General features: G+C 37.0%; 1 protein-coding gene across 3 annotated transcripts in view; it reads right to left on the bottom strand.

Annotated features, from left to right (window-relative positions):
• Positions 1-19,961, bottom strand: part of nphs1 (NPHS1 adhesion molecule, nephrin) — a 149,056-nt gene that overhangs the window by 117,697 nt on the left and 11,398 nt on the right. For all 3 annotated transcript variants that reach the window (XM_083547805.1, XM_083547807.1, XM_083547806.1), the window contains exons 3-4: positions 9,943-10,137; positions 3,087-3,209 (exon numbers count right to left, since the gene is read on the bottom strand). In XM_083547805.1, the coding sequence (XP_083403931.1) occupies positions 3,087-3,209; positions 9,943-10,137 (318 nt within the window). The remainder of the gene's footprint in view (positions 1-3,086; positions 3,210-9,942; positions 10,138-19,961) is intronic.

The following is a 19,961-nucleotide window of genomic DNA, read 5'->3' on the forward strand; positions in this document are numbered from 1 at the left end:
TGTACCTAATAAAGTGGCCGGTGAGTGTGTGTGTATATATATACATATATATATATATATATATATATATATATATATATATATATATATATATATATATATATATATATATATATATATTGTTGAAATAATACAATGTATATACAGATACACTGTCCTAAGACTCAACCCTCTGGGATCAACAAACACGCCAACACCTTTTTATGACATTTCTTTCTCATAACACCAAAAATTACTTACATTATTCTGTCTATTTGGTCATACAGATAAGCCAAGAAATGCAAAAACTGCAGCTTTGTGTCACTAGCTAATCTCTCTATATAAACTATATATATATATATATATACCTTTCACATTCAGATTTATTTAAATTGCACTTTTACCTCACTCAGTGGTACAAAGGGGGCAATGTTTTTCTTTCTCATAGAATTCCATAAAAATGCATATATCAGCATGAAAAATGGGTAGGGTAAAGTGCGAATTAGCTGAGTAAAGGGCAGGGACAAGTGACCCACTTATAGCTGAAGCATCAGTTAAAAGTGTGAGTCAGTTAGATGCGGTCCGACATAGGCTGGTAGTTGGTTATACAATACTCTTTTATATTCAACATGCAATATATTGTTATTATAGACATTATTTGTTCACAGGGATGCTAATTCTGTGACACTATACTTTTGTTACTAAATGAGCTCACCTGTACTTTCAATAAATAAGAAAAAAAAATGTTTCCTGTTACTACAGAAGCATATTCTTTTTGAATCACTGTTTTGGGTCTGGTTCTGGGCTGAAACATGGGCAAAAAATAAGAATATCCATGATACAGCATGATTGTTGTATAAAATCAGAGCTAAGTGAAAAATAATAGAAAATAATTAAAGTGCAATGGTGTAAGTGATTATGTATAATTAAGGTGAAAATAGTCACGATTCTGATGGAAAAATTGTACAGCTACAAATAAACAGGATTTTCCAATTTCAGTCATTGGGGCATGAAACTATGCCCACCCCAATGAGGCACAAAATTATATCCTGTGATAAGAAAGGTGTTTTGCCCAAGGTAATGCTTAGCCATTGCACTCCAACTGTGCTGACTCTTGCAAATATCTCTAATGTCCAAAATCTAGACTATATATTTTCTCATAATGAAAACCTCCCGTACCTTTTGTGCTCAGTCTTCATTCCTTGAGACTGAATCCAAAGGATTGGCAAAACTGATGGAAGTCAGAGGGATAATAGCAATAATGTCATAATGTCCTGCCATGACTGGGCCCTAGAGCAAGCCAGTTAGAAGAAAAAGTCATCCTGAAACGCTTTTAATTTAATGCTAGTGTGTGGGCTAGCACTTTCATTATTCATGTAAGATGTTATCATTCGTTGATAGGATGATCAAATTCACCAATCTCGAGTCATCCAATCATCTGTAGAAAAATGAAAGAGCAAGAGCTTCTTTTGTCATTTGCAATTTACCAGCAAATGTCACATAAATGAGAAATTAAAGTCGATATACGCCGACCAGGCATAACTTTATGACCACCGATCAAACATAACATTATGACCACCTGCCTAATAATGTGTTGGTCCCCCTTTTGCTGCCAAAACAGTCCTGACACATCGAGCATTAACAGCATTAACTTCTTCAGCAATTTGAGATATAGGAGCTCGTCTGTTGGATCGTATGACACGGGCCAGCCTTCGCTCCCCACGTGCATCAATGAGCCTTGGCCTCGTAATAACCCTTTGGAGATGGTTTGGAGCAGTTTTGGGGATGCTCTTATTCAGTTTTCTAGCCAAAAGATGATGGTATCAATGGCAGTGTCAGAGTTTTGGCTGTAGTGGGCAGTGGTGATTCAGTGGGTTTCTCGGTTTCTGGTCATAAGTTCAGGGGTTCAAGCTTGAGCACAGCCAAACTGCCACTGTTGGGCCCTTTACCCTCTGTGCTCCAAGAGTGCTGTATCATGGCTGACCCTGCGCTCTGACCACAGCTTCCTAACATCGCTGGGACATGTGAAGAAGAATTTCTCTGTGCAGTAATGTACATGTGACAAGTAAAATGCACCTCTACCTGTAAGCTAAGTAAAAGACTAAAGAGCTATTGCCTTACTCTCTCTAGATAGAGAGGTAGCACTGGTTCAATCCGACTGGAGCACATTAATGATAGCAATGTAATAAAATAGAAATGGACCAAAGAGTCAAATGTCAATGAAAGACTCAGGACGTGACTCAAATGAAATCTTGAATGCCACTGAAGAAGCTATTCACTCTACAAATCAACAACTCAAACAAAACAAATCTACACTGACTTTTATCCTTTAATCATTAACCTCACCTGCTCTCTGACCCTGTATTTTATATATGTATTTCTGTTTGAGAAAGCACATCAGAATATATAAAGAAAAAAAAAGTTTCTGTGCAGCAGTGAACTTGCCAATACAGATTCCGTTCTATTCTGAGCCTGGATGATCTGCAGTGTTCAAAATGTTATGGCATCCTTCATAGACAAATGACTTTCTATGAAATACCAGTTCAGAAAGCAAGCGTGTGCAGCCTTCACACTTCCACGCTGACGGCTAAAAATTGATCTCTGGCCTGTGAAGCCTGACTGAAACCATATCATATAGTGAGTGTTGCTAAAAAAATGTGCTATCATTATATACACTCGTATAGCGATTTGACACAAGTGCGACCTGAACAAGCACACAATCTACGGTTTGTTAATCAGCATTTCCTTTTGGCTCAAGACACAGTAAAACACACACACACACACACACACACACCCACACACACACACACCCACACACACACACACCCACACACACACACACACACACACACACACCCACACACACACACACACACTCTCATTGCTGAGACTCTATCCTGCAGACACCCGCACCCTATGCCTCATTAGGATCCCAAATGTAACTGCTCAGGAAAGTGATAGGCCCGGATCTGGCACTGTGTGTCACCTTTTTGCTATGCACAGAGCCATTAGCGTTTCAAGCTGAGCTATCTGTCATTGCTAAGGATGACCGTTGCTTCTTAAGCATAACCCTCTATCCACACAGTAAGAGCACTGGTTTTGCTTACTTTGCACATTGATCCACACAGTACGGGAGATGATGGGATCACTGGTTTCGGAACGTCCCACCTGGCATTCGTAGGGGGAGTCATCGTCCAAGCCCACATCTTCTATTTGGAGATAGTATTGCCCTTTAGGAGAGTAAGAGAAAGAAAGCGTGAAAGAGTGAGAGAGAAAGAGGAGAGGTGCGAGGTGAGTTTTTATTCCCCTTACAAAAAATGTGTGAATAGTCATTTCATTTCAAGATTAGAGCTTCATAATACACTGCTATCCCACAGAGCTGTCGAATTCTTAAATCTGATTGGACAGAACGTGTTTCTATGGTAACAACTTACCCAGAGACTTGTGCAGCAGATGTGCCACATGATCTAAGGTTAATAAGAAAAAGGTCTAAAACAAACATGTTGTTAATTCAACATAAACGCATAATCGCTGATATGGTGAACGTTACACCTTATAAAAAAAAAAAATGAATGTTTATTTAACATTTACGGGAAGGAGTTTCCAGTTTCAGAGCTTTGGAATACTCAATAGGTTTTCTGTCATAATGGAAAAATCTTTAGGACAGGGTACTTTGTAAGGTACAGGAGGAGATGTGTTTTTTTAGAAGAAGATTTTTTCTTCTAAAACTTCAAGAAAAAGAACTTCTAGAAATAAGAGAACTTTTAAACTTCAATAAACTGAATGAAAAACTCAAGAAAAAGAAACATTTGTGGGTGAAAGTTTGCATCTGTCATAATTACATTTAAACCATTAGTGATTTGTCTCATTGAGGTTTGCTAATAGTTAATGTATGTAAAAATTGACAAAAAAGTATAACACCTTATACATTACTATATATATGCAAAACATGATTATTGGCAGATTGAGATAGAAATTAAAAAAATTTTTTGACTAGAACCTGAAATGTTCCAGAACATAGAATTTAACTGTAAATGTAATCTCTCTCTCTCTCTCTCCAATATATATATATATATATATATATATATATATATATATATATATATATATATATATATATATATATATATATACAGTACAGACCAAAAGTTTGGACACACCTTCTCATTCAAAGAGTTTTCTTTATTTTCATGACTATGAAAATTGTAGATTCACACTGAAGGCATCAAAACTATGAATTAACACATGTGGAATTATATATGGAATTATATACATAACAAAAAAGTGTGAAACAACTGAAAAATGTCATATTCTAGGTTCTTCAAAGTAGCCACCTTTTGCTTTGATTACTGCTTTGCACACTCTTGGCATTCTCTTGATGAGCTTCAAGAGGTAGTCACCTGAAATGGTCTTCCAACAGTCTTGAAGGAGTTCCCCGAGAGATGCTTGGCACTTGTTGGCCCTTTTGCCTTTACTCTGCGGTCCAGCTCACCCCTAAACCATCTCGATTGGGTTCAGGTCCGGTGACTGTGGAGGCCAGGTCATCTGGCGCAGCACCCAATCACTCTCCTTCTTGGTCAAATAGCCCTTGATGCCTTCAGTGTGACTCTACAATTTTCATAGTCATGAAAATAAAGAAAACTCTTTGAATGAGAAGGTGTGTCCAAACTTTTGGTCTGTACTATATATATATATATATATATATATATATATATATATATATATATATATATATATATATATATATATATATATATATATATATATATATATACATATATATATATATATAAAATATTATTATTATTATTATTATTATTATTATTATTATTATTATTATTATTATTTTTGTATAGCGCTTTTACAATGGACATTGTCTCAAAGCATCACAATTGTCAATGACATAATCATTGCAAATTACAAGTTGCTGTTGTGTAAGAGGAATCCGAGGTGTAAAAACTACTTTAAAATCATAATTGATTAAAAGTATAGATACCTTACTGCAAAACGTACAGATACCTTACTGCAAACATTTGAGGAACCTCTCAGTCTCAGAGGGGCAATATTTGTATTCACCTTCAACAAAAGCTGGTTCTCTGTGTTTTTCTTTTTTTATTATTTATTCAAGCGCTTTTTGGACTGTAAATGAGGTCAGCCGTGCTAAAAAGAAAGCAGATGTGGGTAGGGGAGTGTTGAGCCTTAATGACATCCAGCCGAGGTGTAAAATCTAATTAGTGCTAGTCATTGTCAATTAAAATAGTACATATACTGAATCATAAATGTAGTTGAGTGGAGAGTAAAAGTTGCTTATATCCTTGATACTTAGTAAAACTAAAATCTTTTTGAAAAAGAATTGCTTACGTACAGCAACAAACTACATTCACTCAAATACGTTACACCACTGAGAGGAATAGAACTTGTATGCAGTTATTAAAGTTGATAAAGACAGAAAATAATTTGAGTTGTAAAAGGAACTATGCTTCATGTCAAGCCACATCATACCACCCTGTCATTGTTTCATAACTGCACACCCCAGAGTGTTATGTCTTTCCTTAAAGGAATATACAAGTCCTTCTAGGGCTTGTGTCATACAGAATGTCTTAATATGCAATACTGAGTCTAATCAGGATGTTCGTTAAATATGAGCAATTACTGCCACTAAAGGACGACTTTTTTTTCCTGCGTGAGATCCATATATTATTTACAAGATGAATATTGTGCCGCCAAGGGCTTCATTCACTGAGCTCTAGCTCTGTAACGATTAATGGCTCCTCTGAAAACTTTAAGCATGCTGTTTGAGCCTTGAACAATCTCTCTCTCTCTTTCGCTCTCTCTGTCGCTCTCTCCCTTTTTAGAAGAAAACTAACATGCAGAAAATAGTATCTTAGTATGACAACCCAGTGCAGCTGAGAAAAAGGAGGTGTCAACCAAGCTGGCAAGATAATTAACACTAACCAGTAGCAATTTCCGGATCAATGCTATCATTGGAGGAAAAGGAGGCACTTTAAAATTATTAATTATTTTCCACGCTCTTGGAGTCGCACTTAGTAAATGCTGCGATGATGTTTGTGCTGAGGATGATGGGGAATGTGTGCTGGTGTTTATGTGAGCCCCGTAATTATGCTTCTGACATCCAACATTCAAGACTGACAAGAAGCATTTTCATGTGTTCATTTTCTCTCATCAGGGTGTAAGTGTGTGTGTGTGTGTCTATGTGTGTCGGCCTGCCTGTCTCTAAGTTAAAGACCACTATAGCTGTGTGAAATCAGTTCAGATCTTTCAAGTATATTTATGAAAATACCATTTACCAAGGAGTGTCGCTGTTACATCTGATATAAAGTGATATCTGCATTCTTGAATTAGTCGATAGCTATTATAAAAGAAGCAGAATAACACAGTCTCTACTTTGGTTTCTGCCAAACAGACGTGTGTTCCATGCCCCTTGTTTAGCCTTGAATGTAATTGCTGATGGTTTTTTTATAGACTGCCTGCCACACCTGCTACATGCACCATGAGTATTGAGTGCTATAACCCTCCAAGCAACAAACTTAATTTCCCCTGATTTAACCCTAATGGCTGCTATAGAGAGCACTGATTCAGCACCAATTTTTTTTTTTTTTTTTTTTTTTTTGCTTTTGTGCTTTTTGCTCATTTCTCAGAACAGGATCTCGAGTGCTCAAATTAGAACCCTTTATTGTTAATGCTTCACAGAGCTAAAAAACATAATGCTTATGGGTCTCCATGGTCCGATAAATGACTCCAGCACACTTCTATGAATTGATTACTTAAATATCCATTATCACCATGCAAATGCAATTGGAAAAAACTTAGAAATATACAATTATTCAAATGAATTTTCACTGGTAAGGAGTGTAAAAATCACAGGCGTGTAATTCACTGTGAATCACAATCACTGTGATTCACTATAATCACTGTATAGTCTTTTACTTTTAAACACAATATATCATCTTTATATACATTATATTTACTGTTAAAGGGTTCTGCATAGAAGTTCACCTTACATACAGTACAATACTATAGTGTTCCCACTGCAAATACACTATATTGCGTTCTACATACAATAATCGTGTGCTATTGCACTATATAGGGTTCTACAAAAATACAATAAATGTGTACAATACTGTATAGTGTCCTGCCTGAACTAATACTCTATTTAGTGTTCTACATACAATAGTTGCACACTGTATTGTATAATGTTCCTCGTAGACATGCACTATACAGTGTTTCACATGAAATAGATGTGCACTACACTGTATAGGGTACTACATAGAAGTGGGCTATAAATATAGCGTTCTGAATACACTTGATGTGCACTATACCGTATAGTGTTCTACTTAGAAGTGCACTATACAGTGTTCTATGTACATAAAGTGTATGTGCATTAGACTATATAGTGGTCTATCTGCAAATGCACTATACAGAGTTCTACATATAACTATAATATATAGTCTTTTACATAGAAGTGCAGAGTAGCTGTGCATTATACTCTATAGTGTACTACATAGAAGTCCATTATACAATGTTCCACATACAGTATAATAGATGTTCCACATACAGTACAACAGATGCATTATATTGCCTATTACATGATATATTTGCACTATTTTGTATAGTGTTCTGCATGCAATGACAGAGTATACAGTAGTGTTCAACACATTGTAGATGTGCACAATACAGCATAGTGTTCTAGATTCACACTGTAGAGTGTTCTGCATACACATCACTACATAATTTGAAGTATTTACTGCAAGTTTTATACTTTAGAAAATATAGATATCCGAATGCATAGCTGCATTCTCGTTTATAATAGATTCCCTTCCAAAAGTTGAGGGAGTGTTATGAATGATTTGTATTTTGTATTTTTTTGTGAATGCAGTGTATATTTTTTTTTTATTGTATAGCTTATAACAGAAAGTGATTCATTACAGAGTCAATAGCTGACTCAAATAATGCCAAGGAGAATCGTGTCAATGAGAAACCTAAACCAATATGATTGACCAATGTACTTAGGTAAATATTTTATTGACATGCAAAGAAGACTCATTCAGGTAAAATCAGTTGGGTAGTTAAAATAAACAGGCAGACGAATCCAAGATATGAATAAAGTGTGGTAAGGAACAAGCACAGGGTCAGGCAATCAACAAACAGCAGAAACAGGAACAGAATTGAGAAACCACAAACAGAACAGCAGCAGAGTATCAAACATATATAATAAGGTTGCATACAAGGCAAACAGAGCATAAAATCTGTGAATAGTCCATGAATGAAAGTGCCTTTATAGCCACCTTGTGGGTAATTGAAAACAGGTGTTTCTGTGAGATAGTGACTACATATCCTGAGATTTTTGGAGCTATTGTTAGGTAAATAGAGCCATTCATATCCTATTTGTTAAACTATTGTTGGTGAGAGACGAACTGGATCAAAAATTTCAGAAGCATCGTATGTCAGGGGATTTTTACACACGACATTCTCTAAATGGTGCATAAAACAAAAAACATCAAGCGAGCAGCATGTCTATGAGTAAAATGTCATGCAGATGGAACTTAGCATGTAGTTTAGTACACAGACGTATGCAGACCTACAAGAAATTAAGTGGTTAATTAAAACCAGCCTCAGCAAGCCATCTGATAAGTGACTATGACCATGAAATGAATGTTGGCAACAAACTGGACTAGAAACAGCTTGTTGGAGTTTCAGAAAAAAAAGGAAAAAAGAAAGAAAATGGAGCAAAAATAGAAAGAAGCACCTAGTGAGTGGCAGTTCTGTGGGTGCAAATGGCTTGTTAATAAGGGAGATCAGTGAAAAATGGTTGACAGAAAGGCCAAAGAAAGAAAAACATGTTACATCGGTGTTGTGCAGAAGTACATCTCTGAATGAAGTAGAAGATCACAAAGGGTCACTCGCTGTCAGCTAAAAATACCAAAGGAGTCTACAGTGAGCACAGGCTGACTAAAAACAAAATGTCTAGTTTAGCCGTTAAACTCAATCTGTGCATTCTTTGCATTCGTTTCTCTGATGATTCACGTTTCAACATATAAGCAATTAATCACGTACAGAATAAACTGGTCAGAGCTTTAAGCATGCTGTGGGAATGTCAATAATCAATATACATGAACAATATACAGTCAACCTCACCTAAACATGCACAACAATGCCCACTACATTCAACACACTGACTGAATACAAAACACAACAAATGACAAGATAAAGAAAAAATTACATTTACAGGTTATTGAGATAATCTTGAAGACTTTTTTGAATGACAATGTAACTTTACCTCTAACTGTTAACCCTGGAGACTCCTTCCCAAAATGCTACTAGAACATCCAAAAAAAATCTTTCTACTAGATCAATTAAAGGATGGGTTTTTAAGCGGGTTTTTAGATTCCTGTTAAACACCTGATCAATCAAAATTAAGAAATCAGCAGCACTGTGGGATAAAGAGATCCTGTATTTTTCTAAAAGGAAAACAGAAATGTGTTTTAGTTGTGTTTTAAATAGGAATCACACAACCCTATAATGTTTTATACAAACTCAGTAAAATGTAACTTATCTTTATGTTTTATACAAATTCATTCATTCACTAATAAGTTACAGAGATGTGACCGTGTAACACATTACAAACTTGGCGAAATTCTTGCAGTCAGGTAATCCAGCTCGAGGTGACAAAGGTGATTAAAAGGTGTTAATCTGGGGACCTATCCACCACTCTGTTACACTCCAAAATGGAATAAATTACTGTACAACGTTCATGAAAGTATTAACTATATGCCGTGATGCATACATTTGCATCCGGATATTTAAAATTCTATGCCATAGTTTTTCATGCAGAAATGTATAATGCATGAACAGATTTTTTAACATTAATCAAACGTTTTTTTCCCACTGCATATGTTCAGCAATTGCTACGGATTGTTCTCTCTGTCTCTCCTCGCTTCTCACCTCTTTTCTCATCACCAGTCATGGTGTAGTGTGGGTGGCCGGGCAGAGACCTGTGTGGCCCCAAAAGCAGGCCATCCTTCACCCACTGCACGGTCCCCGAGGCCCTCAGCACTTCACACTTCAGCAGAGCCGTGGCTCCAGCCCTCACGGTCACGTTCTTCGGCTCCGTCCTGAACGCCTGCTGCCCACACACGCCTGCACAGGGCAAAAAAGAGAGGGAGATAGTGCTGAGAGAGTGAAAACGACCTTACAAGAGCCATAAAATACATTATGAATGTTGTTTTATAATGAGTTTTCAGACATCTCTGGATGTTTCGTATTTGACTTGGCTGCGAGATGGTACATCAGATCCTATAATTACAAAAGCTGCAGTGTCATGTACATGTTATCTCATTAATTGAGTTCTAATTTAAAACGTGCTGCCATTTGGTTTTATGAGTCGACCAGGAAACGGGGTGCAAATGATCCCTTAATAAAAAGAAAACAAAAAAAAACTTTCAAGATGCATAAATGCAGGGCCTCCTTAGACATCTGAAAACACTTTAGTACCATTAAATTACTTGTATTAATAATGGTCGTGTCTTGTTACGGGAAAGTCTAGCAAGAGGAAAATTCAGCTTTGTCCATAAAGAAAAGAAAAAAAGCCTGTTGCTTCTCTCTGAGGAGCGTGAGGATCCACTTATGGCATTACTATCCCTCATTCTAGTGTATGTTTTATTGATAGCAGATTGGAAGCAATTCTGCCTCGCAAATGAGTCAATAAAGCAATTACGGTGAATTAAATGTCGCCTCGGCAGGGGGAGAAAAACTCAGAGAAAAAGCAGGTAGCCTCCTCGCTCTCGCCCTCGCTATTTTCCTTCTTACTCTGTGGACCGCCAAGCCAAAATTCACACAGAAGAATGATGGCCGAGTGTTGACAACTTCCAATTTATCAAACGCCAGGCTGTTCTTCAACGATCCGTCTGATATTTCATGACCGTGCAGACTGTAGCTCAAACCCGACATATCTTCCATGAACATGATTTAAACCTATAGGCTATACCTCAGACAAAAGCTGACTGGGTATGCAGTAAATACAGCTTCACACAAGGATTATGACACATGTCATCGAAAAAACTAATAATGGTAGCTAATGATGGTAATCCAGTTTTGCTGATGCTTATGGCTATTCAGAAACTTTTTTATTCCTTTTCTGTACTGTTGTCTAACATATACTATGTCTTAGCCCAATAAATAATGACAGAATTTAAAAACAGCACCATATCCATCATCTAGCTTCCAGTATCTGCACTTCATTTCTCAGATGTGCTTCAGGCGATGTTTCATTAAACCCTCAAAGAAAGTACAATGAAGATTAAAATGAACTCCAAGCAGTTTTCCAGAGCATCAAAACGAGGTCACATTATGTGCAAAAACACAGCCCGTATCTTTCATTTGATCTGTGCTTGTTAGCATGCTAATAAATAATTAAATGCATGTTGTACGAGGTAGCGAGTTGCCAAGCTAACTACATTCTTTTTTCCACATGATGACTGTTAAATCTCAAATTGGATTGTAATTTTTGCTTTGGATTTAACCTGAAAAAAAAAAGGACTAAGATTTCAAATGCAGATACCATCACATTAAGCCACATCCAATGATAAGAATATATTCACTGACATATTCAGATAGTATAAACAAAACTGATGTATTGCTAGCTAACACCAGCCTCGTATCTTATATTATACCTTTTTCTTGTATAACTGTAGTTTAGAAATTGTGATTGAAATATGCAGTGTCAATTAATATTCAGCTTAATGATATATTTAATTTAACTAAAAATTGAAATTGTAAATTCTTTGAAATGTTTTAAGTTCTTTGTAACTTTGTCTCAGTCAGGTACTGCTGTAGTGTGAGGAGGTCTAGGGTGCAGTCAGTGTTCCAATTCACACCACAGGGCTTTAATAGTGTTGAGGGCAGAGGTCTTAGCAGGCCAATCAATATCTTCCACTTCAACCCATGTAAACCATATCATCATGGAGCTTGCTTTGTGCATTGTCATGCTCGAACAGGGTCGGGTCTCCTAGTTCAAGTGAACCTTAAATAAAAATGCAGTGCTACTGCATCCAAACACATCGTGTATAAATTTGTGCCTTAAACGTTGTGGGGAAGAACCACATGTGGCTAGAAAAGTCAGGTGTCCCAAAACTTTTGTTCATATAGTGTATTAGAATAGTTTTTGAGTTGTCATAAAAGACTTTGGATAATAATAAGATTGTATGAAAAAAAAAGAGAAAAGAGATACTGAAAAAGATCATGGAATGAAAGATTGAATAGATGTGATTGTGGTGAATAAAAATAGGGCCACAGAAGAACTCGTGGAAGTGGCGGAAAAATCAAGTCTTACAGCTGCTACAGGTGTTGTATTGTATACTGGTGAATCTCTGCTGTTAGTTAGTGCTAGTGTTCGTAGTGTAAGTAGGGGCGCGGCGCGGCATTGGGAAGAAAAGAGCAGCCGTTGAGAGAGTGCCGGTGGGAAGACACGTACCGGAAAACGCATGAGCAATAACAACGACCGCCGTGAACCAACATATACCAACAATAACGGACAGTGAGAGTGTGGAAGTTTAAATAGGAGCTGGTGATGATGATAAACGAGCACCATATGTGCGCGATTAAAGCCGGGAGCTATAGAGAAAGCGGCCGAGAAAGCACCTGACACGCTGAAGGGGGCGTGGCAGGTGGATTCATGACAGATAAACATGTACTGTATGTATTTTTATAACATGCCATCATCAAACAAATCGGGCAACGCTGTTGTGTAAAAAAAACCTTCAAAAACACGTGCATGCACATTCTCATTTATTAACGCACATCATGTACATAAAGAAATTTCAAGCACGTTAATATACTGCTGCCATTTTGATTTTCGTTTATCTCGATCATCGGTTACCTCGAAGCTTTTTGGCGACCCCCTAGGACATCGACATAACCAGGTTCCACTGTATATATTTATTTATTTTTATTTTTTTTACGTACATTGTGTTGTTACTTCTTTAATCGCTTTTACTTTAGCAGTTTAAGTTACAGAAGCTTGTCTGTTGGATCGGGATAACATGGACCAGCCTTCCCTCCACACGTGCATTAATGATCCTCGGCCGCCCACGACCCTGTCAACTGTTCACCACTGTTCCTTCCTTGGACCACTTTTGAGAAATACTAACCACTGCAGGCCAGGAACAGCCCACAAGAGCTGCAGTTTTGGAGATGCTCTGACCCAGTCATCTAGCCATCACAATTTGGCCCTCGTCAAACTCATACAAATCCTTATACTTGACCATTTTTCCTGCTTCTGAAACATACAATTTTGAGGACAAAATGTTCACTTGCTGCCTAATATATCCCACCCAATAACAGGTGCCATGAGTAAGAGAGAATCAGTGTTATTCACTTTACCTGTCATAATGTTATGCATGATCGTGTATATATATTTATATTTATATACATATGTCTGGAGATGAATGAAAACTGGAAAGCCCGGACAAAACTCAGTACCCATAGCTCAGGATAAAACAATGCTGAAGCTGTGAGATGGCCATCATGCCACCCTTCTTTGTATTTCCTGCTACATTTTGTGCCCACAAGAATAATAATACATCATTAAAGTAATAAACTTCCTACAATCCTATATTAACTTTCATAAATATATAAATATTTGTTATATCTTGGCAGTTGGTGTTTATTTTGGCCATCTACCAAAAAAAATGCCTAAATAACAACACTTCTGCTTGGACACATAAATATTCATTAGCTGAAAGAGATAGCTCTGTTAGCGGTGTGCTTTATTTGCATACACAGTTTAAAGTGTGACTTTCGCAGTGTTCTCCAGTCTATTTTTTTTTCCAGATCTAACTTTTATACACTGGAACATTCAATGCAAATGGGATTGTAGTCTACTCATCAGGCTCAATCTGTCAATAAAACAAAGCATCTCTCGAGAGTATATTATAAAGACTTTTCAACCCTTATAACCAGCAAACACCAGTGCATGCAAGGCCCGCATGGCTGCGCTCGGAGGCCCGAGCAGCGTCACATCAAGGCTGCATCAGTCACCTCACGTCAGACTGGAAGGGCGCGATCGGACTCGAGCGACAAGAAGGAAAACACATTAGCATAGTGTTTACATAAATGAATACGTAAACACAGCCGTAAGATCTACGTGGTCGAGTTTAAACGTTCGCCTTACAGCGCTTTCTCTGCTGGCCGAGAAGATGAAATATGAGAGGCAAGACGTGTCAAATCCTCACCAAGCTCTAAATCCCGATGCGCTGCTTTTACATCTTATTTGAGAAAGATAATGGCATGAGATTAAGTTGTTCGCTGGAATCGGACTTTCAATCTGAGCTGGGCGCATACGAATACGGGTTCAGAATGGAGAGTGTTACCCCTAATACAATGTACGACATCATATTACCCTCTGGCTATTAAGGTCTGAATATGCATCGCGTGCACTCTTAAGAATCGCCACCGGGCTCTTACTAAAAGACTCGACAATGTTCCTGTGCAACTTTATTTACGAGAGCCGAGAGCGGTCTGATCGCAAACATTAATTGAGCACTCGTCCTCGGAATGAAAATGTTTGTTTTCCCTAAACATGTCACATTTTGAGCATTTCAAGTCAAGCACGTCCAAATGTGGATACTAAACTTGTTATGTCTCTAATTAGTGTCTTTGCTTGGCAATCTATTTTCCCAGCAGTTGTCAAAAGAGTCACGATGCACACTTGCTTCCTTGAATCGTTAATTTCTGTTATTGACGTTAACTGTTGTGTGGTTTGGTGCAGTGTGTCTGAGGCTTGCCGCGTGTTGCTGCACGTTTTGAACACAGAGTGGCCTAATTAAAATAGTCCTTTGCTGATCAAACAGCGCTACAGACTGACAAGTCGTCATAAAAACGTTTTCATTTTGCACAGGTTTAGCTCAGGAGCCGTGTCCCCATGTCACTGACTGCTGATCACGCAAAGCAGACTAAACAACACTTCAATTTTCTACAACACAAGCACACAGGTGTGTCCTATCATTTTTATATGTACTTTCGAAGATAATGAACAAAACAAACTAGATCTTGCTCGCTAGTGGAGTCAGTGCAAGATTAACATTTTGTAGTTCATGCTAGGTGGCTTGAACATGTTTATTAGCCTCATAAGCATGCTATTTGGGATGTGTGTCATACACTGGAATTAAAATATTCATTTCTCTGTCATATTACAATCTCTTTCTCTGTTCTCCTTCAAGCAAGCCCAGATTGATCGGCTGCCTTATTTGCATAGCACAGATACGTCGAAGCGTCCTGTAAAGCTGGCGTTTGTTTTCGTCGCTTGTTCGCCTTTTTCTCAGTATAAAAATAGAGCTGCATTTATTAGCGATGCAGCTGGTCTCTCTCTCTTTCTCTTTCTCTCTCTCATTAGCAGGATTGTTGGGGAGAATCGACAATCAATTTGCAGGAAATGAAAATGATCATCTATTTCAACAGTCTATCTTTCAATCTCCATGCTAGTAAAAGAACAGCAATGGCTTGGGAACCCATGCAGCCAAGCCAAACTCGCAACGCTACAAGAGTCTAATACAAGACGCTATTTTTGTTCTTTTTCAGATCTAAAGGTTACTCGTGCCATTCGAATAAATGAGACAAAATGGTATTTATGCGAATAAAAGCTATCATGGTACTTTCGGTGCAGGTACCAAAAGTTCACACCCGACAAATGTAATCACGTTGTTTGGCGTAGCGTAGCAGCACAAAGGCACCATGCTACGTGTTCCCTCATGGCCTTCAAAACACCATACGCGACTTTGCTAAAGTCGGTGGCAGGTGCATTATGGTGACTCACCAGCAGCACAATTGTGAAGTAAAAACCACACAGTGGAAGGTGAATAGCAGCAACCTAGAGCTCGGACACAAAGATCGCACACCTCAGGAGAAAGAGCCACGGTAGGAGTTACGGGTTTACGCTCTGCAGCGTTCCTGGCTCAAGCGAAACACATTTATTGTATTTGGGAAGCCAAGAAAGGTTTGGCAAGGTGTAAACAACTGGGATTTGTTCTTGAATTTAGCCCTTTTTCAGTGCTGATATGTATGAGCCAGTGTTTTACAAAATTGAGCTATAACCCCTGAGCTTCAATAAGTTTTGTGTAATTTTAAAGATTGACAAATAGAATGTATTTATATTATATATAATTACAATTAGCTACCAATTATTATGTTTGATCCTGCAGGTCAAGTGTTTTTTTTTGTTTTGTTTTGTTTATGAATGCATTTCTTTCTTTCTTTCTTTCTTTCTTTCTTTCTTTCTTTCTTTCTTTCTTTCTTTCTTTCTTTCTTTCTTTCTTTCTTTCTTTATTTATTTATTGTATATACTGTTTATTAAACACTGAGCTCATGCTGTGCTTTTTTTATTTGTTATTTTGCATTTAACCTACCAAAATATAATATATAATATATAAACTAAGAAACAAACATATAAATTCATTAATTCATAAAAATAAAAAAAAAAGTGTATTCTAATGATATATGTTACAGTTTCTATCATCCTTTTGTTGGTACAGATGTGGAATACAATTGGAGCTGATGTGAGTGCATTCTGACTAAAGAATGGATGGAAGATCCTTTGTTAACATCATATTTGACTTTTTTATGTTTTTTTTGTGTGGATGTTGCACAATATGTAATAGAAAATATATCAAATTCTACGTGTTAAATAATGCATGGCCTGGATGATGCATAAAGTGTATAAAATGCAACAGGTTATTTTTATTTTTTATATTAATATATATATATATATATTTCCAGACAAAACATATATATATTCCACATGCATACAAGGCCATGAATAAGAAGGCAGGATTATGTGGATAGTGAAAACATCAAACAAACTTACTGTATTGCTTCAAATCTGCAACATGGACACATATAAATACACACACACATCCAAACAAGAAAGTGAAAACAGCTGGACAATAAAAGACGTGTAAACGTGAATTAAAACAAATACATGTGCCACTGAAAACCAAGACATAAACGAACGTCAAGAAACCTGAAGAAGGATTTGGATTGTAATTAATTTAAAAGAGTTTGTTACAGTGGCATGGGGTTTCGATTAACATGAACAGATTTGCATTCAAGTGTCCATCAGTGAACAGTTGATGAAGCAATGATGAAACTATAATGATTGGACATTATGTATCAACCCAGCTGGAGATTGGTTCACTTTTCTATCTTTCTTCCCTTCCTTTCCTTTATTTCAGGGATTTTTTTTTCTTGTCACTGTCATTACTGGCACTCTCATTAGGAATACATGTAAAGGGACTCATTTATTTAAATTTCCCAATCTATTAATATCTGTTATCTGTAAAGCTGCTTTTGGGACCATGTCCATATTTTACCAAAAAATTTGAAATGCGCTAATGCTGCAAGCCAGCTCGCTTTCCATTATGAATGATAGTTACTCACACTGTTATGCTGTTACTTTTCTTTTCTTTTCTTTTCATTTTAAATAAAAAAACGAAATGTTAGCAATAGTAAACGCTTGTGTTAAAAATATGGGAGTATTTACCCCATCCCTCCGTTCCATTATTGATTATTTTCCAATAAGAGCACACCCTGCCATTTTATTTTTTACCTCACTGATTTGAATCAATGCAGTTCAACGCAGGTATATTTATTTAATGTTTTAAATAAAAAAATTTAATTTCAATGAATTAATTATTGTTTATTTATGTTTTTAATGGAAATGGTGGAAACAGTGTAGAGTGTGGTTTTCTTTTTTAACACAATTTGCAAAATCTAGACTTGCAATCAATAATAATAATAATAATAATAATAATACTAATAATAATAATAATAATTTAATAATAAATATTTTGAAATTCATTCATTCATTCATTCATTCATTTTCTTCCGCTTATCCGTAATTCGGGTCGCGGGGGCAGCAGTCTAAGCAGGCCCCCGCCTTCGACTGCTGCCCAATCCTCACAGCACCGTCCCTTACGGTCCCTCCTGCAGGTGGTGAGCCCACGGGAAGGCGGCCCCACGTCACTCCGACGTCACGGACCTTGATATTTCCCTCGTAAGGGACCATATTTTGAAATTGAATATACAAATAAATTTATGTAATAATTAATTTAATAATTCTAAATAATTTTTTTTTAAAGTAACAGGACTCCCAGTGAATAAAAAACATGTCTGCCAGTCACTAAGGCAACAAAATCACATTAATGGCTCATCTTATCAAGGACGCATTTGTAACTGAATCCATGTTTTCTTTGTGAAACCCCTGAAGTGTATCTGAAAATCCAGTTCACATCTCATTTGTATCTTGTTGCCACACATATCATTCACATAGCTCCATGTTCTCACCAATGACATGGAGGTGATTGCCGTCATCTGTTAACGACTAACACTTGATATTGATGCAATTAGTCGTGTGATTTATTGTCGCTTCTTGTGTTCACAGAAAGCAGAAAAGCTGACATAAGAAGGCACGCTGTGAAGAATGATCACTGAGTTCAGAGATTTAATAAGGTCACCAGAAAAGAGTAAATAAACTGTGTTGAGAAAGATGCCATTTTTCCAATTAGCAAAACGGGTTACTGTTTTTTTTTCTTCATTAATGTCTATTGTGCCAGTAGTGTGCTCTTTGGAATATTAAAGTGATAAGGCCTTAAACAGTAATATTACACTTCATGATATTGGGTTCACACTTTTGGGCATTTTATTTTTGGGTTCCATAGTATTATATCATCACTTCCTGCTAATCAAATGCACATCGATATTGAGCAGACCTACTGTAAAAAAGCACAGGTATGTAAAAGGAGTCTGATCTGAGTGGGCTTGCAGTCAGTGTTTTCAGAAGCATGGAATTGCAAAAGTCGTATACATATAATGCAGTCGCGGAAAACAAGTGTTAGGTGCATGAACCGAAGCCCTCAGGAGGTACTTATAGGAGCTAATTTACAAGAAGCTCTCTATATTGGAGTGTGTTCTACCTGCTGAACGTTGTCTGACTCATCCGAGTGAACAATGACCAAATTTTTTGCATTTTTATTCATCCGGAAGACGCTGTTTTATCCCAAGCGACTTACAATTAAGGTGAAACCGATCTCACTTATTTAAAGGGTGGCGCGGGTGGATTTAATTTCATTTGGGGAGAAAAGGTATAAAACACGAATCCCTGCTCTTATCTTTAACCTCTATACTTTATTATATCAGCTGAGCTCTAAATAAGTTGTTAGAACTACTTAGAAACATGCAACTATGTTAAATATGAAAGTTAACACTGTTATGAGAGATATGGGAAGTGGTAGCTCTGTGGTTAATATCTTAGACTTCTCACTGGAATCTGATGAGTTCAAACCATAGAACCACCAAACTCCCACTCCCTCAACTGCTCAGTGTATAAATTATATAATTCCAACGTGGTCTGGATGAGGGTGTCTGCCAAATGCCATAAATGTAGTAAAGGAAAATAAGAAAGGTAAAGGAAAGTTAGGAGGCTGTGTTCAGCCATGATGCAGCACCCCTGGAGCACAAAGGGTAAAAAGGCCTTGCTCAAGGGCCAAAGAATTGCAGCTTGGCGATACTGGGGGCTGGAACCCCTGACCTTCTGATCAGTAAACCAGAGCCTTATCCAATAAGCTACCTCTTGCATATCATTCAATGACGAGGTGGTGTTAGTTTTACTGTTACCATAACAACATGTCAAATTGTGTTTTATTTCTTTTATCCTGCAACAAATTTTGTTCAGGAAACAATATTATTAATATAAAATATTTAGAGTTGTCTTGGAACATACACAAAACAAATTTATATTAATCACAATGAGCAATTAACCAGAATTTTTATTTTTTTTTATTTTTTTTTGTAGCTCTGGAGGAACCCTCTGGAGGGCTCTACATAAGCACATCCTATTGGAGATGGTTAGAACTCGAGAGCACGACAAACACCATTTTCGGCCGCTTGGAATCTACCTGGAACAGTTTATCTCT

The sequence above is a fragment of the Silurus aristotelis genome, assembly GCF_946808225.1.
Source record: "Silurus aristotelis genome assembly, chromosome: 8".
Lineage (NCBI taxonomy): Eukaryota > Metazoa > Chordata > Actinopteri > Siluriformes > Siluridae > Silurus > Silurus aristotelis.